The sequence below is a fragment of the Felis catus genome, chromosome F1, assembly GCF_018350175.1.
Source record: "Felis catus isolate Fca126 chromosome F1, F.catus_Fca126_mat1.0, whole genome shotgun sequence".
Taxonomy (NCBI): domain Eukaryota; kingdom Metazoa; phylum Chordata; class Mammalia; order Carnivora; family Felidae; genus Felis; species Felis catus.
The window spans coordinates 53,442,601-53,464,783 of NC_058384.1; the positions used below are offsets into that span (position 1 = coordinate 53,442,601).

Sequence of the window (22,183 nt, forward strand, 5' to 3'; positions counted from 1 at the left end):
TACTTTCAAGGAGCCCAATGCTGTCTAATCTATGTCCAATTAATATCCTGGAACATATACCAACATAGTTTAGAAATGGCAAAATAGTCACAAAAAATCATTTATTTAAAATGGACCGCAGACTTAATGTTCAACTCTTTGCCTAAATAATGTGTTAGGTTTTCATTTATTAAGCAAGAGGAATGAATATAGAATGTAAAGTACACTGGTCTTTCTCTAACTTAAGTATGCATCAGAATCACCCAAAGTGTTTGTTAAAACAGAGTGCTGGGCCCCACCTCCAGGGTTCCTGAATCAGTAGATTGGGTTGGGGGCTTGAGAATTTGCCCATCCTACAGTTTACAAGATGAAGCTGTCACTGCTGCTCTGGAGACCACACAATGAGAACTCTGCCCTAACTCATCAATATAGGCCATTTTTAAGAAAAATACAGAAATTAAAATCTGTATCTAAAAGAAAGATGTCAAAAGAAAATAAATTGTTTTCTACTCATATTAAAGTTTAAAAATTGGAGGCACCCGAGTCGGTGGGGGGGCGCTCAGTCGGTTGAGTATCCGACACTGGATTTGGTTCAGGTGGTGATTCCAGGGTTGTGAGATCGAGACCCAACTCAGACTCCACACTGAACAAGGAACCATGGAACTTGCTTGGGATTCTCTCTCTCTCTCTCTCTCTCTCTCTCTCTCTCTCTCTCTCTCCCTCTCCCTCTCCCTCTCCCTCTCCCTCTCTCCCTCCCTCCCTTCCTCCCTCCCTCTGCCCCTTTCCCAGCTTGCTTTTGATCTCTCTCTCTATATATAAAATAAAAAAATAGATAAAAATTTAAAAAATGATAAACAAGTTACCTTGATCTGCATAGAAAACCCCAGTGAAAAGGACTGAGTATGTTAAATGTCCATTAGGGTGAAAAGGTGCCTCCCATCTGACGTGGGCTTTCTGGGATCCCTCTGTTTTGACAAACACATTTACTGTTCCATCAGGAGGAGCTTCTAGAGTTCGATTTTCCACCTGTGAGTATAAAAAGATTTATTTTTGTTTGCAAATAAAATAAGTGCATGCTTCACTTTGAGCATATTTCTTCAAAGAATCTCTTTTCCTGTGAAGTAAACTATTTTGACAGTAGCATCTTGTATGAATACTTCATTTTGTCAGCAGGATCAAAGCATACCTCATGTTTTCTTCCTCCTGCTGTTAAAGCTTAGAATTTGAGCTCCTGACCAAGGCAGTTGTTTGTGAATGTTTTCAGAATATGAGGATCAGCTCACACTGTGATTGCCCTGATAGCCATGTGTATCCATAGACTACTTCTAGGACCGCTTAGAAACAATTTTTATGCTATTGCAAAAGAGAAGAATGCATGAGGTCTGTTTTCATAGGTTCTTGACTGGAGTGGTAGACTTCTGGGCTTTGCCAAAGGCCATTCCAACTTCCACCGGTATGCACGCACACTCCTGCGCGTGCACGCGCACGCGCACACACACACACACACACACACACAGAGTTCTCTGAGCTGTGTTGCTACCAGATACTTAAAGATGGTATCATGCCAGACATCAAGAAATAAATGTGCCTGAGTGATTCCATCCCTAAGGTATAATCACAAAAAAAAAGTTGAAAATTTCATTAATATAGTGTTAAGGAACCTATGCAGAAAAGAGAAAAAGATGAATTAAAGAGAAGAACTTTGAAATAAAATGTAGTCCCTAACTGCACAGGGGCCAGGAAGATTTTAGTAGCTAAATCGAGAAAATGACTAGTTGACCAGAGGATGATGAAAGTGGCAAGAAATTAGAAAGGGATTCAGAATACGTTGGCCTCTTCTAAGAACTGGCTTAAATTTGTTAACTAATCACCACAACCTCATAAGCATCACTCATAAATGTTTGACCTTTTAAGGTTTATTGAATATGTTGATAATTTTGACCTTATTCTTAAAGTACAGGCTCATGCCTCACAAGAAGGTGATCAAACACGAAATCCTTAGGCAGGCAAATATTCTCAATTATGAAACCTTCATTTGTTAGGGCGAATACACTTTCCCAATTATGAAAATAAATGTGAAAAAGACAGAGTGTTAATTTTTAATAAGTATGAGGTCACGACATGTTTTATTTTCATCTGAGAAAGGCTATGGGGTTCTTTAGATCTATAACTGCTACTCATTATTTTTTTTTTTTTTTAGTCTAATAGCTAGGTACAAAAAATGGTAAAGAAACTTGACTGGAAAAATATCAATTCATCATTTTAATATTTCATAACAATGCAATTGCTTTCATTATGTCTATGTATATAATTCAAATTATTGCATAGAAAATGATTTTAAAAGGGTTCCAAGTAAAATGAGATTCAAAAGTTGAAGAATTAAGGGCAATTCCAGATAATTATATTATTATCCTCAAATATCTGGTTAATTCAAAATGATATATTTTAAAAATTTCCTTAAGTATCTGGATAAATACCTCAGTTTTTATGCTACATTAAATTTGGCAATTGTACTATTTTGCTTTGACTCAATCTTTAAAAAAAATTACCTACTATTTATCTACCTTGCCTTAAAAAAGAATGTGAAGGAAAAGATATTGTGGAAGGCCAGCTTGGCTTTTACCTGGAAACCTCCCTTGAGACAGAAAATAAAATTTTTTTGAGAACAAATGCGCAATGAAAACATACAAACATTTTAATAAAATTTTCATCCTTAATAAAACTCTTACCATGTACCAGAAATCGTTGTGTAAATATTTCATTTAAAATTTTACAGCAATCTCTTTTAAAGTGGGTGCTTTTTTTCCCCTGTTGTAATAGTTGAAAATTCTGAGGTTTCATAGAAGAAGTATGTTTCCCAAGGAGGCACAGGGAATAATAGCAGGTTTAGGGTAGATTTCCCATATAGGATTTTCTTGTGAATTGCATATTGCCATTAAGATTTAAATGTCCTAAATAACTAATTTGTTTCTTTGTGAAAAATAAATGTGAAAAGGTGAGTATGTGTGTATGTTCGTTTAGGTGTGTTTATGTGTAGAAATATACTATCATCAAAACCAAAGCAGCTTTTTAACCGTATCACACTGCAGTGACCTATAGTTTCACATTTCATCCTTAAAAGGGTCCTTGGAGAATTGAATCCAATGAATGTTCCAAGGCCAGACACAGTCATAAAATTCCCAATCTTAGACTCCACTAGGGTTGTCTAACATTGGCTAAGTGGGGAAAAAAAGAAAAAAAAAAGCCAAGTGATTATCCTATGGACAAATTCAATGCATCTTATTATAGAGACACAGAACGTGAAGGGTTTCTCTCTAATCTAATTCAACAATATCATTGAAAGCAGAGAAACCTTTTAAAAAGTAATTCTCTGTTGCATTTTCTGTTAATTTTTCATTATCTCCAACATTAATAAAACCCCAATTACTGGATTAAATTTGACAATGCCTATTAGCATCTTAAAAGTAGGATCAAAAGCATTATAAATTGTTTTTAACACTGTGATTTCTTGAAGAGCCAAATACACGTGTAAATGAATGAGAACTGAACTTGAAGATGGGTATAGAGCAGTTCATTCTTAATCACAAACAACAGGTCACAAACTTAGGCTAAAAACAAAACACACTGAGCTAATATTGCATTAAAATGGTAGAAATACGGGATATATGTATGTATTTTTATTTTTTAAGTATCTATTTTATAGACTTTGTCCTTTTTACAATTTTTTCCCTTTATTATATCAACTTGCCGATTTTGAGGGTGACCCATACTACGTTCAGGACCAGAGCACATCTGTCACCAAAAACAGAGAATAGTATTCCCTGTATGCATGAAAAACAATGATAATAAATATATACAAGATGCAAAATAAACAGGCTTATCTTTCTAAAATCCAAGAATGATCATTTAAAAATGCTGTGAGGTGAGCAAAAGTTTGATTCTCAAAACTTAATTTGTCAATTTCTGCCAGCAAAAGATTTAAAAATAGAAACCATGACTTTTTTTTTAGTTCAACAAAACATTTGTTATAAAATTGGGCTTGAGATAAAGAATACCCTTAAGTGATGTACGTATCTGAATCTGTATTATCCTTCATGATTGTGGTAGATATCCAGGGAGATTTGGAATATTCATGTATGTAATCTCTTCAGGGTACAGTATGTACTGTAACTGGTACAAAAATATTTTAGAAATCACTCGAAGACCATAGGTTTTAACTTCCTGGCAGCATATAGTTGACTTGTTCTAAATAAAGACGCTGTTCAATCCCAGTGATTAGAGATGGATCATTGACTTGGGAAAATCATTTGCATACTGAGCATATGATAAAAAAAAAAGTACCAAAAGGAGAAAATAGCTGCGCTTTACATCAGGACTGAGTCTGGAATGTCTGAGGCCATGGCAGAGCAGGTTTTACAATCCAATTCTGTTTTCCCCCTTTCCATCAGGGCATTGTGGCATTTGATTTCTTAAGGTTAACATCGCCTACTGTCTTACCTGCACCGGATGCAGATCAATAACCATGTCCCCCTTGTTTAAAGTTGCCAGAACATCAAGGGACAGTGTGGGAGCCAATTCAGTAGCCAGAACCAATTTGCAGTTTATATTTTTGAAAAAGTCTAGGTTTCGAGCTCATGTGAAGTGTGGTCATGTTTCTTTTTTCTTTTCTTTTGAATGGAGAAGAAAAGCTGGCCTATTGCCATTCCTGCTTTTAAGAGTAAGTAACCATCAGAGGGTCTGAGCTATAAAATACTTAATGGCAATAAAGACTACAGCTCAGCTCCACCGATAGATGATGTTAGCAGTTTGGAAGGCAACCAATCTTTGCAACGAAATGGGAGGTGTGATCAAAAATAAGGAAGCCAAAATTAAACTGTAGAGCTGTTTTTCAAGGTAATATTTATATAATACACTCTTCAATGAAGACAGAGTGCATTAAAATGATAGAGCATTAGCAAACATTGCCAAAAAATATCTAAAAGTAATGAGCATTTCCCTTAAAAGAAGCTAAATCTAATTAAGGAAAATGCACAAAACATAAAATGGGATGTTTTGAACCTAAAGAATGTCATGCTAGTCTATGACAATTATGTACTATTGAGTTTTAAAAATTATATAAAAAATAAAGAGCACAATTTGTCAATCTCTTAACTGCTAATGAAATATAGATATACACTATAGATTTCTGAAATGTGGATATCAAAAGCTAATATCAATGCAATTTTAAATACTGTTCTTTGAAACTATATCACGTTAATGATATAAATATATTTGATTCTAAGAGATGAGGCAAGCTCAACCTTTTAATTGATTGACCTACTTGTTGGGTGGTAATGTTGCCATATTTTGGCAATTATGGACTTTTAATTATTTTTACTTTTTACTCATAACTTACTTAGCTGTTGAGGCCATTATTAGAGAGAAAAACATCTACTCAAAATAAGTCACCCAATTAAACAAAATTGTATGTATTTCTGCTAAACTGGCCAACTTGCCTTTAAAAATTTCAGCGACATATAGATTTTGTCCTTCACTAGACCTATGGGCGGTCTTGAAATTTATGCTGAATATAAACTCTTTCTTACTAACTCTTAAGTAAAATTGTATAAAAAAGAACATCTCCTATCCTGCTTGAAAGCCTAGCTGTGCAGGGAGTGAGTCACCACCACTTACTTCTTCCTTGATATTCCCTGTCATCTGACATTCGGTACATTCCCAGAATGTAAATGCACATACTCACCAGTGGACCCAGAGCACAACCTTTGGCCGTGCATGCTTGGACTCTGAAGGAATGTAAGCTCCAAGGAGCAAATCCATAAGCATGACAGCTGAGTTCTGAGGAATTGTGAATTAATATACCATCTAGATATAGTCCATAGCTTGTGATAACACCTGGGAAGACAATAATTGGCTTTTAGTGTGACTTACGAGACAACAGCAAAGAATGTCTTAAGAAAGCAAGCACTTACTGATGGGATTTCTAATTTCATGGAATTACTAAATTACGGTATCTGGTATTTTCCCTGGTCTAAACCCTGTCTCTTTCGGAAGGATAAGACAGGCATTAAACCCTTAAATATCAAACTGTTAAGCTGATTAGTAGAGAGACAGAAATAGGACCTAAGAGTCCCAGTATGGACTCTTCCTATTACATCATGTTAGCTACTATCATCTGCGTTCCAGATCAAATATGAATAGATTAAGTACATTTAGAATTTTTATTGCTTTCTAAAATGATATCCTTAATCGATATGCTCTAGAAGCCAAATGACCTTATTTGTTAACGCATTATATATTACTCAGGATATGTCAAGCACTGTTCTAAGCACCTGTTGTATATAAACTCCTTTTTGACCCTCTCCTAGCAGCATTACCAGAAGAGAGGCAGTGTTATTATCATCACTATTTTATAGATGAGGAAATCCAGACACAGACCTATTAAGTAACTTGCTCGAAGTCATGTAACTGGCAAGTGGTGGAGTCAGGATTTGAATCTGGTCAGGAAGTCTGGCTCCAGAACCCATGTCCTCAACTACAATATTTCATAACCTAAACATAAAAGCTAGGCACAAATTGCACAAATTCTATTCATGGGACAATCATGAATGTTTTGGAGAAACTATGATTTGCTGTTTGTAATGATCAATTAAATTTATATCACAAGGAAAGTTATGTGTCTTTTCATGAAATCAACTAGTAGAGATATAAGAAATTACATGGTTATTGAACATAATCATTTGAATTATTCAATCAACATATTTGAATTTTAAAGGAAGATAGGAATCTATGTTCACTGGAATTACAGAATCCCCAAACTGATGAAGCATTATACTATGAGAAACAAAATTTTGCTTACGTGCCCAAATCAGAACCTCTTTCAAAGTGAAATTAATTTCACAGTAGTATTTAATTGCTTGACTATAGGATCCTGAAAGCAATCTTGACTCTTCCTCACCTGTGTATTTCTAGACCTTAGCACCATGCCAAAAACATAGTAGGCACTTAATATCTATTGATTGAATGAATAAATTAATGAACATGCAGCACAGTAAAAGTATCAGCATCCAATATAGAGGGAAAATGTAAGGCTACAGGAAAGACAGATACCTAGCTACCTGAAATACGAAAGGAGACTTGGTAAAAAGATGATATTAAAAAATAGCTCCAAGATAGAAGATTTGGAGAAGGAATGAGTTTTGAAACAAAAGATTCTAGTAAAGTCAAGGTTTCAAAGAATTAAGCTGGCTTCCAGGATGCCTCAATCTTAGACTAGGAACACCAGATTTGGTCTCATTAATGTCCTGAAGGATGATCAAACCTTCACCCATCAACACATCAGGGAAAGCATTACTGGTGGGACCATGACACCAGGAGCTTTTCACCAGTGTCTGTCCCATTCTCCTGGGAGGAAATTGCTCACTTCACAAACCTGCTCACGATGTTCGGCAGCACCATCATCTACAAGTTTCTAGAATGCTGCACTCATTGTTGGGCTATCCTTCACAACTTTGCTTTTGATATGAAAATCAGTTTATAACAAGAGAAGTAAGGTGTGAGCTAACACCATAAAAGTTGCTAATCTTTCAATATACACCATCAACCTATACCCTAAGATATTGCTGGAACAGCCTACTGAGACCTACATTATAGCCTAGGCTGGGTGATAATGCCTGTGGATTTGGGGGGAGGGGTGGTTCCTACAGGATGCTGCATCTGATTTTAACTAGGGGGTCAGTATTTGATGCTGGCTTTTCTTTAGTGAGAAATATAAAAATGAAAATCAAGAGAAGGCCCTCAGAATGTTTCCTCTCACTATTACACTTAATAACCTACAGAAAATATTTTTGCTTTCTCTAGCCACAAAGAAGAATACTATGTTGCGGGCTGCAATTTAGATACCACTAAAATGGAAACTGAGAACATTACCTGGCAATTTGGGACCCTCATGCAACTATATCAACAGGCAAGAAAAAAAAATAGTACATAGAAATTAGCTTCCTGCTGCACACTGACACTAAGCATGTAAACCTTTTAGTAATGAAGGTTCAGGTTGCCTTGCTAGGTCAAAAATCCTAAACAGATGAGCTACTGGCCAAGGACAAAGGGAAGAAGTCATAAATATCAACTGTGGCCTTATGCTAGTTATGGAAGTGAGAACTGTAGGTGTTACTATGCCTTATTTTTGCATATTACATAAAAATTTGTATGTAATAACGAATTTTCTCTCCTCCTTTTCCCTACTGATTTATGTAAAGAAAGTTAGTGGGTATTCATTCTATCTTAGTTTTTAAGTTGCAGACAATCCAGGAGGGTTGTGTCTAAACTCAAGGGGGAATTCACACTACCCAGATGGGAATATGGTGACAGAGGGTGAGAGCATCTGCATTGTACAAAGCACAGTAGGATGTCAGGCAGAAGCATGTAGTGATTACTGCTGGTCACGGAAGGTAATGGAAGGAAGAGGAGTGTGTATGGGTGCTGGCTAAGCTGGTTATTCATCGAATTCATCTACCTACTCCCCACATCTACAGTCTTCTCTGTATGCTAAGCCTAAGAGCCCATGCTCTACATTTGCGGCCATCTTGTTTGTTGGCTTCCTCCTTGATTTCACAATGGGAGGCACTGCAAGGAGGGCAGGAAGAGGACGAAAGAAAATGTCCAGCTTCCAGTTCTGAGGCTTTCGCTGACTGTTGTGAGGTCAGCAGAGGGGCAAAGCAGCTGTGGCCTCAAGCAGTCTAGGCAGCAGAAATGTCTCTTCTGCATTTCCAGCTTCTTCAGTAGTGGACTCTGGCTGGCACTGGAGCTCAGGCTGGGGCAGCGCCTCTTGTGGGTTCAAGCATCAAATCAGCAAATCCTGTGGCTAGCAGTTGCTGAGGCAGACTTGGAAGCCAGAAGACCTGGGAAGTTAGCAGCTCTCTGCAAATCACCTGTTTTGCTTCTGCAGCCTTTCCAACGTATTTGTAACCAGTTCCTTATATTAAATATAGTCTATCTTGAGGTGCCTGGGTGGCTCAGTCAGTTAAGCACCTGACTCTCGGTTTTGGCTCAGGTCATGGTCTCATGATTCGTGAGTTCGAGCCCTGCATCAGGCTTTGCACCTACAGTGCACTGTGGTGCAGAGCCTGCTTGGGATTCTCTTTCTCCCTCTCTCTGCCTCTCCCCTACTTGTGCTATCTCTCTCTCTCTCTCTCAAAATAAATGAACATAAATAAATAAATAAAGTCTTATTTCTAGCACATTTTCTGTTTTACTAGGTAGATCCTGGTCAGTACATCCTTTAGGATTAAAGTTGTTTATATTTAAATGAGCTAATACTTTTGAAATAAAGCTACTGCTTTGGCTCCTTTTCCCTTCTGAGGATAACTTTGTATGCATTATCTTTTAAGAGAAGGCCTATTTCCCTTATTTCCAAATTTGGGGGGAAGAGTATCTTACTGTCACAGAGCCCTATGGCTACACAAGAAAAAGTACAGCTGCCAACATCTGTTTTCCTTTATTCTAGTATGACTGTCTGTGAGAACTCTGAGAATCCTTACAGAGAGTATTCAATTTACTGCCATTTAATACTTGACGCACAAAAGCACAAGTGAATCAAAACTAAGAAATGTAAGATATATAGTGTAAAGCCAGTCACAGAAAATTTAAGAGAAGAAAAATGGATAAAATCACAGTAATAATAATGATAAGAAATTATGACGGGCCAGGCGCTCTGCTAAGCAATCACTTAATCCTCACCAAAAAAATCTTCTGTGCAAATAATGTGTTGCAGAAGCTCTTAAAGAAATTGTGAGACCCTTGAAATGCTATCTGCTTGACCTGCTTCTCAACAATGAGATAGAAAGTACCCAAATCAATATTTCCGTTTTCTTACATAATTGGGGAACAGGGAATTTCTTTTATGCTAGGATTATGTGCATAATATCTCATTTATCTGACCTATTGGGAAATGACATATTTCATAGAAGTTAATTTTTTTTTATAACTAAATCTCATTCCTTAAGTACAAACTTTAAGAATCTTAACCATTTTTAAAGGAAATCTTTCTAGCAAGGACTCCACAGTACTTACCTGTGTTCCCACACAGACTATAATGAATATAATTGAATCATCTTGTGATGACTCAATCTGTGCATTATGGACATCAAAGACTATATTCTCTAATTCAGTAACACCCACAGGGACTGATGAGATATGGGGTACTTACTTAGGTTTCACCCTTCACATCACTCTGTGGCTGTACTTAATCCATTCTTGTGCCTGCTTTTTGAGTTCCTCCTCCTTCCTCCCTCACTGACAGTCTCTCAAAAATTTCTTCTTTGTTTTGTCTACCTGACTCGAGCAAGCCAACCCCTAGCAAGCTATGCTAAGAAACTAGATAACCATGACATCTGGAACTATGGATAAAGAAATAATAGACAGTTACTGAAAGAAGGGCTTAGAGTAAGATGAGTACATGGAAAATGAGCTGAGAATAAAATTAAGTGAGATTTGTGACAGTTAATTCAACTGCTCAGAAACTTTTTAGTATCTAGGATGCATCACCTTGAGAGGTGGGTAAGACTGAAGTCCATCTTGCGTGCAGGTGAGATCACACACACACACACACACACACACACACACACGCACACATGCACACACAATACTGAGTTACCCACTATTCTGTACGTAACCACTATTTGACAGCATTTGTAGGAAGAGTTAAAAAAATCAATTGTAGATCCAAATTGTAGAATCCAAGTATACACTGTGTGTGGATAGTCTAACCTTTAAGTCATATTGGACACTTTCCTCTCCCTCCCCAACCATACCAACGCCATTACTGAGACTTATAGACTGTACATTCCCAATTGATCTTCACCTATCTCCATACCCACGGCCACGGAGTCCAGTCTACCATCACCTCATACCTGAAAATAATAGCCACCTACATGTTCTGATGCATTATTCATGCTCCCGTACAGTTCATTCTTCACACTGCAGACAGAGGGCCATTTTTCAGAACACATATCTGAACATGCCCCATGTAATCAGTGATCAATCAGGCCTTCTCTGCGTACTAGGAAGATGAAAGCTTCCCACCCCAAGATCAGGAAGCTGGGATCAATGTAAACATGTTGTGAGGGTGGAACAGACCTGTGATGCTGGTGTCTCTGGGTTTTCTGCCCTAGTATCTAGGTCTCACCAGCTAATCACTGTATCTCAAGGTCAGGCCAAAGTGGGATACCATATGATTTAGAGCTGGTGTCTACATTTGCCACAAAAAGGAGCCTGAGACAAGTGCACTTCCTTTGATCTGGTTTGGGTAAGGCCATTAACTCTAAATTCCTGAGTTAAGAACATACAGCCAAACTTCCTGGTAAATTTGTAGACAATAAGAGATGCAATTTGAAAATAACAATCCATTTCTTACCAAGATATGCAGGCAGATGTCATCACTTGTCTTCATTAGTAGACTTTTTGATGTAAATAAAATTAGTACTATATGAAATATTGTATGGTTCAGTTCTAAAAACATACATTTAGTAAATAATAAGTATAAAATATGCACTAAGACAACAATTTGCATTGACTTCAGATTCCCAAGGTGTATTACAATAACTAATGAATATAATCCAGTGGAAATTTTAAGTGAAGCCTAAGGAGACACTTCTTTGAGTAGAATACAGGACACAGATGAGTAGTTTTGGGAAAACTAAAATGCCAGGTTCTTAAAATGCTGTGTATTTTTGAAATTATATTATAAAACACCTTATTACTTAAATTACTTATTACTTAAATTATAAAACACCTTATTACTTAAAAATATACTGAACACTTACTTTGAATCAGACAATAGGCTATATGCTTTATGTGAATTATTTCCATTAACAACACCAAGAAATAAGAAGTGTTATTTGCCTTGTTGTAGAGTTAAGGGAAGGGAGTCTTAGAGAGGCTATTTCCCAAAGTCACACAAATCATTATCAAATCAGGGTTGGAACCTGACAATCTCATCCCCCTACTGCCCCTGTTCCTCTTCATTTGCAGCCTAACTTTCTCTACTAAAATATTTAGGAATTCCTCTCAATTTAAGAACTGATGAACACATTCTGGCCCTAAAAGCAACTCAGTTGAGCCTAATTGAAAAATAATATACATGTATCGGAAGTCCATTCCTGAAAGGTACAATACTTGGTACTTTGGGGGACAGAAAGGATAAGAAAGAATATCTGGACTTATAGAAGTAAGAAAAGGGTTAAACACAGGTCTAATTAAACAAAAACTCAAGAGTTGAATAAAAGTGATAAGTGCCACAAAAACTTTATGCCCAACAAATGGCGTAGACATACAGGAACTTCAAGCAGGGGCAATCACTGGGCTACAGTGAGTCCTAAAAGCTGTATAGAGTAGCCGGGCCTTCTGTACAAAGCAGCTGGGTCTACCATGGGTCTTCCATAAAAGGTGAAATGTGAAAAGGTCATAGCTCAGGAAGATGTTCCTGGTGGGAACATGGCATTTACCAATGCCTAGAAGCAAGAAAGCGCAAGGTACGGTAAATATATCCAGAACAGATCAGTGTTTTGTTGTTATTGTCGTAACTGGTTAAAATCTAACAGAAAATAAGCCTTCAAACGGAGGTTTGGGACTTGAATGCTCCCCCAAGGATTTGGGATTTTATGATGCACAGGAGAACCATGGACATCTTGGTGTTCTGACCAGGAGCAAATAAACGTTATATTTAGAAGAATTAATCTAGAGTCGCATTAATTGTAAATGATTGGAGTAGGGAAGACCATGGAGGTAGGGTAAAGAAGGGCAGCTAAATATCTCACAAAGAGAAAAATAATTTTTAAAGGCACCTTTTCCTGAATATATAGTAACTAGTTGTAACTGAGGCAGGGATGTGGGAATACCACATGGAAGCAGCAGCGTGGAATTCTAAGACAGAAACACCTTTAACAGTTTTACATACTTTCTCTTCTTTAGTATAACAAATTTATGACACTTAGGGCTGAGGTGGATTAGACTGCAGTATGGTGTAACAGGTCACGAGTCAAAAAAGAAGAGGGTCTCTCTACCTCATTCTGAGATGGACTGTGAAGTCAGCCGTGAAAAACTCACAAAAGCCTGCTACCAAAGAACTAACTTACTAACTTATGCTACTGGCTAAAGGAGGTTCTGTCAATTTGAGGGTTGAAAAAAAGTCAGCCCTCCCTCTGTTTTGTACCATTGACAAAATCATAGTTGTGATAGTGCACTATGCTTTTGAAAGATGTTGCCTTTCGGGAAAAGTGGGCAAAGGTCAATGAGATCTCTCTGCATAATTTCTTAACAACTGCACGTGAATCTATAGCTATCTGAAAATAGAACATTTAATTAAAATACAAAACAAAAACTGTTGTGTAGGGAAGCATGAAAGGTAAGAAGAGGCAAACACTGGAAAGTCAGAGCAAGTTTATGCTGAAAATTTAACGGTATTCATGTTTTAAAATCAAGTGCTATCGATCCTAGGAAAACCCCTTCAAGGCAAAAAAGAGTTTCACTTTTCCTTTAGAGAGTTTGAGAAACAAGTTTGAGAAAGGGTTTTTTTTTTAATGTTTATTTGTTTATTTTGCGAGAGAGAGTGCATACACATGGGCAGCGAAGGAGGAGAGAGAGAGAGAGAGAGAGAGAGAGAGACAGGGAGAGAGAGAGAGAGAGAGAGAGAGAGAGAGAGAGAGAGAGAGAGAATCCCAAGCGGGCTCCATGCTGTCAGCACAGAGCCTGATGGGGGGCTTGAACTCATGAACTATGAGTCTCTGGTGGAGCAATAAGGCCCTGGAGCCCAGAACCAGGAAGAATGGAAACAAAGTCTTAAAATTCCGAGACTCCATTCTCCTCCCACCCTTGTGTCTCTTGCTGCTGCTGCCTCCCAGGGACAAACCAAAAGGAAGCCAGAGAGAGAGGAAGCCCATTGACGCGGTGAGGAAAGGGCAGCCTTGTAGGCTACAGGACTGAGTGGAAGGGAGGAGAGCAGAACCAGAGAGTCCAAAGATATATACACCTAACTTAAAACAATTATGGTAATGTATTTTATGATATTTCCCTGTTTTGTGCTTTTTGGGCTTTTCTCTTGCTTATTCTGTGCTAATAATCTGTAAAATAGCTATAACAAAATGCAACAATATTATGCTATGTGCAAAGGGGGATCAGGTTATCTAATCCAGGTGTACATGTTTAGTTCTTCAGTGGATAATCCACAAAATGCATAGTTAATTCCCATCGGCTCTCCCGTGTAAGCAGTTTCAAGTTTACACCTTTTGCTCTCCACAATGGTAGAATTTTTAAGGTGTTTAATTTTCACAGGGAAGCTGAATCATAATTGTCCATAAAGCACATCCTCTGGGATATATATCTTTGTGCCTCTTCATCATGTTATGTCAAATTGTATTTCCTAGGGTGCTCAATAGGTTGTCATATATAACCAAGGAAATTCAATACAAGTACAATACAATGTAAATTTAATACAAGGTATCTCTATTTACACTGAAGAATTCTGTTTACTATAAGAATTAAACAACAGTGCTTTAGTGTGTCATAAAAATAACATGTATAGTGAATATAGATGCTCCAAACATATTTGTTTGTTTTTTCCAGTACATCATGGCAATGTGAATATCAACCGTGGTTTTCCCCCAAGGTCCGGATGATGATTGAATGTGGCAGATATCTCCCTGTGTGAATACTTGATCCTTCAATTAAAAAGGAAAAGAGAGAACAGCTTTCACATTGTGGAATCATGCCTTATTACTGTTATGCGCTCCTAAAAATGGAATCAACGGAATCTAAAAAAGATTGTGCTTGGGAGATTGTACCTGACAAACTGATTGGAGGTGTTTCATAAAAGTTACACAAGGTTTGCTCAAAACTGTCAAGCGGTTTTCCTAAGTGATTCACTGAATTCTATAATCCATTTCTCCTATTAAAACGGAGCATTTCCAGGAAAGAAAATAGAATCACATTTTGGCTGTTTAAAAATAAAGTTATTTCAAAAGAAGAAGTTTTAAAAAATAGTTATTTCTTTAAAACCAGAGAAAAATCAGAACAGAGATCTTAAGAATTTTGAGATTTGGCACTGAGAATAAGGCATCAAACAAGTAAAAGTATCTAAAAACTTTTTTTCCCACATGGCTTGATGGAATATTGAATTATGAGCTTGTTTTGCAAAAAGCAGAGGCAGGAGAGTACAGTGAACAAAATCATGAACTTGAGTCATTCACACCTTGTGTTGTATTACATTCCTACTTAACCCGTTGTCTTGAGTGATTATTGCTTATAAGTCTGGGTTTCCACATCTGAGTGGTAGAATAGCAATACCCATTTCATGGACTAGTTGTGAGGATTAAAGTACCTGACAGATAGTTATAAGTGGTAGCTGTTACTACTACCATGACTATTAGCATTGCTGGGAAATCAAATACTTCTTTCTTTGTATAGGTGAATCAGTATTTGCACATACACCTTCACACACATATATTATAAAAGTTTCTTTCTTATCTCTTAAAATTTTTTAATGTTTAATTATTTTAGAGAGAGAGAGTGAGACAGAGCATGAATGGGGGAGGGGCCGAGAGAGAGAGGGAGACACAGAATAGGAAGCAGCCTCCAGCTCTGAGCTGTCAGCACAGAGCGCATCATGGGGCTCGAACCCACGAACTGTGAGATCATGACCTGAGCCGAAGTCAGGCGCTTAACCAACTGAGCCACCCAGGTGCCCCATCTTTCTTATCATCTCTCAATGTGAAGGATATAGTATCTATATCCTATAGGATATATGATATCCTGTAGAATATGGGATAAAAGTATCTATATCCTATATCCTGTATAAAAGTTCTACAGCTAACTTTTTCTCTTCTACCCATTTCTGACGTCATACATATGCTTACAAACTGAACTAAACGTTCTCCCAACAATGTTCTATTGTCTTCATGGCACTACGTATACATCTGCAAAGATCATTAACTCCCTAAATTGTTTCTGTTCCTGTTGACACTTACTGATACAGATATGTCTTCGCATATATCTGTATATAGAATCTCAAAAAGCCAGCCCCATATAAAAGGCTGAATTAGGAAAACGTTTTCAAAGGTTCCTTTTCTCAAGAAGTCCCCAAGACCCAGTCCGGTGCATACCCGGCTCTCTTTCCTATGCCCATCTTGACATTACTCAACTCTGAGGGAAGTAACAATCTACCCCTTTCCCACTGAGGCATGCACAGCAGATTCCGGCTTCACGTGCTATCTCTCTTTACAATCTTGACAAATCACCAGGCTGAGAAAATCTTATGCCAAGTGACTGGGTCTTTGTGTCTTCCACAGACCAAGAGGGAGATGCCTTTCTGCTGCCTTTGAAATAGTTCACCTATATTACATAATTGTAAAAACACGTTATAATGTGCATCTGCACATATTATATGATTGCACATGCATATACTTCTCATGTCCATACAATTGCCATGTTATCATTGTCCCTATCATCAGTAAATATTCATTCCTTTCCCAGGTATTTAATACCCACCTACCCATGACTGGCACCCTGCCAACTGGGGGAATTAGAACCTGGAACAAAACACACAGAGAACAAGGGATATCCCTGCCCTTATGTGGGTCACAATCTAACAGGGAAACTGTTTTAGTAAATTTACATAAGTCCAAGATAGTGGATAGTTATAAGAAATTATAAATATTAATAATAAAGCAGGGGCGCCTGGATGGCTCAGTTGGTTAAGTGTTCAACTTCACCTTGGGTCATGATCTCACAGTTTGCAAATTTGAGCCCCACGTTGGGCTCTGTGCTGTCACCTCAGAGCCTGGAGCCTGAGCATTAAAAAATAAATGAGAACAATTTCATATTCTATATTTCTAGTTACTATTTTCTTAATAAAAGCATATATTCTAATTATTTTCAAATGTCACTAAACATTATGCTAAATAATGAGGAATAAGTTTGGTGTAGTCAGATATGTATGCTGATTTTAGCAAGGTGGATTTCAAGTGCGAGGAAAAAACATATTTACAGATTCTGAGGCCTAAGCTTCTGAAAGGGAATATGGCTCACGAGAATTTGGAAGCTCTCAAAAGCATAATTCTAATTATGCAATTGTAATCTGCACAACACAGGTCCCAAATTTATTAGACAGTAATCCTTCATTCTACTTCTCAGTGATGGCTGATGGTCTGACAAAGGAAGAGTCAGGGTGCTACAGATGAAAGGGTTCTTATCCACCTAAAAGTAGCTATAATTCAGGTTTTAAAATCCTGCCTGAATTTGCAACCTGCAAAGAACATGTTTGTTTGGTTTTTTAAGCTTATTTATTTTGAGAGAGAAAGAGAGACAGTGTTCTAAAGGGTCAGAGAGAGAGGGTGAGAGAGAGAATCCTTACTGGGCTCCACACCATCAGTGCAGAGCCTGACTTGGGGCTCAAACTCATGGACTGTGAGATCACGACCTGAACCGAAATAGAGAATTGGACGCTTAACCAACTGAGCCACCCGGGTGCCCCAAGAACAATTTTGCCAGAGGGAACGTGGATGCCAAGTGCTCCGATTAGAGAAACAGGACTGGAGTTGTCACACCACCATTTTTGCAGGTATGGGACTAGAATTCGGTAGTACTTGTTTGAAGGAAAGCAAAGTCTTAGGTGTGAATTAAGTGATAAAGACCCAGTGTGTAAGGACTACTTGGCAGACTAAGGCAATTAATGGCAAGTAGCATTTTTTATAACAGCAAAATCTTAAATACCCACCGCTAAAAGATGGATCACGTAAGCTGTGGTTTTATTCAGTGGGATTCTATACTGCCTTTCGAAACAATGAAGTTGGGCTATGCTTAACTGCCATGGAAAGATGTCTCCGCCATGTTGTTAAGTGAGGAAAGCAAGATGCACGACAGGACAGATAGTATGATCTCACTCTGGTTTAACAAATGTATATTTTATACATATATCTTTATGTGATTATTAATTGAAATTTGTGTTTGTTTTAAGTTAACACAGTCCTTAATCTTTCTCTGGTTTAAAAGTTTACTGCATTTTATTATATCCTCTCTACATCATATTTTTGTAATTATGGTAAAAAAACACAGAACTTAAAATTTTCCATCTTAACTATTTTTAAATGTATGGTTCAGATTGTTAACTAAATGCACATTGTTGTATAACAGATCTCTAGAACTTTTTCATCTTGCAAAATTGAAACTACATTCATTCAATAGCAACTCTCCATTCCCCCTCCTGAGCTCCGCTCCTGGTAACCACATTCTACTTTCTGACTCCATGTGTTTAATGACTCCAGATTCCACATATATGTGGAATCATGCAGTATTTGTCTTTCTGTGACTGGTTTCTTTTAGTTAGCATAATGTCCTGAAGGTTCATCCATCTTGTAGTATGTGGTAATTTCCTCTTTTTTTAAATTATAACTTGTTTTCTTTTTTATTTTTTTACATTTACATCCAAATTAGTTAGCATATAGTGCAACAATGATTCAGGAGTAGATTCCTTAGCGCCCCTTACCCATTTAGCCCGTCCCGCCTCCCACAACCCCTCCCGTAACCCTCAGTTTATTTGCCATATTTATGAGTTTCTTCTGTTTTGTCCCCCTCCCTGTTTTTATATTAGTTTTGTTCCCTTCCCTTACATTCATCTGTTTTGTCTCTTAAAGTCCACATATGAGTGAAATCATATGATTTTTGTCTTTCTCTGACTAATTTCACTTAGCATAATACCCTCCAGTTCCATCCACGTAGTTGCAAATGGCAAGATTTCATTCTTTTTGATTGCCGAGTAATACTCCATTGTGTGTGCGTGTGTGTGTATATATATATATACATATATATATATATATATATATATATATATATATACACCACTTCTTCTTTATCCATTCATCTATCGATGGACATTTGGGCTCTTTCCATACTTTGGCTATTGTTGATAGTGCTGCTATAAACATGGGGTGCATGTGTCCCTTGGAAACAGCACACCTGTATCCTGTGGATAAATGCCTAGTAGTGCAATTGCTGGGCAGTAGGGTAGTTCTATTTTTAGTTTTTTGAGGAACCTCCATACTGTTTTCCAGAGTGGTTGCACCAGCTTGCATTGTCACCAACAATGCAAAAGAGATCCTCTTTCTCCACATCCTCGCCAACATCTGTTGTTGCCTGAGTTGTTAATGTTAGCCATCCTGACAGGTGTAAGGTGGTATCTCATTGTGGTTTTGATTTGTATTTCCCTGATTATGGGGGATGTTGAGCATTTTTTCATGTGTTGGTTGGCCATCTGGATGTCTTCTTTGGAGAAGTGTCTATTCATGTCTTTTGCCCATTTCTTCACTGGATTATTTGTGTTTTGGGTGTTGAGTTTGGTAAGTTCTTTATAAATTTTGGATACTGACCCTTTATCTGATATGTCATTTGTAAATATCTTCTCCCATTCTGTCAGTTGCCTTTTAGTTTTGCTGATTGTTTCCTTCACTGTGCAGAAGCTTTTTATTTTGATGAGGTCCCAGTAGTTCATTTTTACTTTTGTTTCCCTTGCCTCTGGAGTCGTGTTGAGTAAGAAGTTGCTGCAGGCAAGATCAAAGAGGTTTTTGCCTGCTTTCTCCTCGAGGATTTTGATGGCTTCCTGTCTTACATTGAGGTCTTTCATCTATTTTGAGTTTCTTTTTGTGTATGGTGTAAGAAAGTGGTCCAGGTTCATTCTTCTCCATGTCGCTGTCCAGTTTTCCCAGTACCACTTGCTGAAGACACTGTCTTTATTCCATTGGGTATTCTTTCCTGCTTTGTTAAAGATTAGATGGCCATACGTTTGTGGGTCCATTTCTGGGTTCTCTATTCTTTTCCATTGATCTGAGTGTCTGTTCTTGTGCCAGTACCATACTGGCTTGATGATTACAGCTTTGTAGTATAGCTTGGAGTCTGGGATTGTGATGCCTCCTGCTTTGGTTTTCTTTTTCAAGATCGTTTTGGCTCTTCAGGGTCTTTTCTGGTTCCATACACATTTTAGGATTATTTGTTCTAGCTCTGTGAAGAATGCTGGTGTTATTTTGATAGGGACTGCATTGAATATGTAGATTGCTTTGGGTAGTATAGACATTTTAACAATGTGTGTTCTTCTTATCCAGGAGCATGGAATCTTTTTCCATTTTTTTGTGTCTTCTTCAATTTCTTTCATAAGCTTTCTTCAGTTTTCAGTGTATAGATTTTTCACTTCTTTGGTTAGGTTTATTCCTAGGTACTTTATGGTTTTGTGCAACTGTAAACGGGAACGATTCCTGATTTCTCTTTCTGTCACTTCATTGTTGGTGTATAGGAATGCAACTGATTTCTGTGCATTGATTTTATATCCTGCAACTTTGCTGAATTCATGAATCAATTCTAGCAGTTTTTTGGTGGAATCTTTAGGGTTTCCCATAGAGAGTATCATGTCATCTGCGAAGAGTGAAAGTTTGACCTCCTCCTGGCCGATCTGGATGCCTTTTATTTCTTTGTGTTATCTGATTGCAGAGGCTAAGACTTCCAATACTATGTTGAATAACAGTGGTGAGAGTGGACATCCCTGTCTTGCTCCTGACCTTAGGGGGAAAGCTCTCAGTTTTTCCCCATTGAGGATGATGTTAGTGTTGTGTCGTTCATATATGGCTTTTATGATCTTGAGGTATGCTCCTTCTATCCCTACTTTCTTGAGGGTTTTTATCAAGGAAATATGCTGTATTTTGTCAAATGCTTTCTCTGCATCTATTGAGAGGATCATATGGTTCTTGTCCTTTCTTTTATTGATGTGATGAATCATGTTAATTGTTTTGTGGATATTGAACCAGCCCTGCATCCCAGGTATAAATCCCACTTGGTTGTGGTGAATAATTTTTTTAATGTAGTGTTGGAGCCAGTTGGCTAATATCTTGTTGAGGATTTTTGCATTCATGTTCATCAGGGAAATTGGTCTATAGTTCTCCATTTTAGTGGGGTCTCTGTCTGCTTTTGGAATCAAGGTAATGCTGGCTTCATAGAAAGTGTTCGGAAGTTTTCCTTCCATTTCTATTTTTTGGAACAGTTTCAAGAGAATAGGTGTTTACTCTTCCTTAAATGTTTGGTAGAATTCCCCTGGAAAGCCATCTGGCCCTGGACTCTTGATTTTGGAAGATTTTTTATTACTAATTTGATTTCCTTACTGGTTATGGTTGTGTTCAAATTTTCTATTTCTTCCTGTTTCAGTTTCGGTAGTGGATATGTTTCTAGGAATTTGTCCATTTCTTCCAGATTGCCCATTTTTTTGGCATATAATTTCTCATAATATTCTCTTACTATTGTTTGTATTTCTGCTGTGTTGGTTGTGATCTCTCCTCTTTCATTCTTGATTTTATTTGTTTGGGTCCTTTCCTTTTTCTTTTTGATCAAACTGGCTAGTGGTTTATCAATTTTGTTAATTCTTTCAAAGAACCAGCTTCTGGTTTCATTGATCTGTTCTGTTTTTTGTTTGTTTGTTTTGTTTCTATAGCATTAATTTCTGCTCTAATCTTTATTATTTCCTGTCTTCTGCTGTTTTTGGGTTTTATTTGCTGTTCTTTTTCCAGCTCCTTAAGGTGTAAGGTTAGGTTGTGTATCTGAGATCTTTCTTCCTTCTTTAGGAAGGCCTGGATTGCTATATGCTTTCCTCTTATGATTGCCTTTGCTGCATCCCAAAGGTGGTAATTTCCTCTTTTAAGGGCAGTGGTATTCCATTGTATATATACACACACCACATTTTGTTTATCCATTCATCCATCTGTGGACATTTGGGTTTCTTCCATCTCTTGGCTAAGGTGAATGACGCTACCATGACTGTGAGTGTGCAAATGTTTCTTCAGGATCCTGTTTTCAATTTTTTTGGATAAATACTCAGAAGTAGGATTGTTGGATCACATAGTAATTCTATTTTTAATTTTTTGAGGAATTTTACATACTGCTTCCCATAATAGCTGTGCCATTTTACATTTCCACCAACAGTGCCCAAGGGTTCTAATTTCTCAACATCTTTGCCAGCACTTGTTATCTTCTATGCATTTATTTCTTCTTTTGGTAGTGCTAATCAGCAAAATTTTAATTGAGCATCTATTATGAGTCAGGCACTATCCTTAGAACTTCCAGTACAGCACAGAACAAAATGTTCCAGAATAGGAAAAATGCTCAGAGCATGTGTAGCACATCC

At 37.5% G+C, this 22,183-nt stretch overlaps 1 protein-coding gene across 2 annotated transcripts in view; it reads right to left on the bottom strand.

Moving 5' to 3' along the window:
- Positions 1-22,183, bottom strand: part of USH2A (usherin) — a 773,795-nt gene that overhangs the window by 325,136 nt on the left and 426,476 nt on the right. For both annotated transcript variants that reach the window (XM_045048458.1, XM_045048459.1), the window contains 2 exons: positions 5,720-5,871; positions 843-1,005 (listed from right to left, as the gene is read on the bottom strand). In XM_045048458.1, coding sequence (XP_044904393.1) covers positions 843-1,005; positions 5,720-5,871 — 315 coding nt within the window. The remainder of the gene's footprint in view (positions 1-842; positions 1,006-5,719; positions 5,872-22,183) is intronic.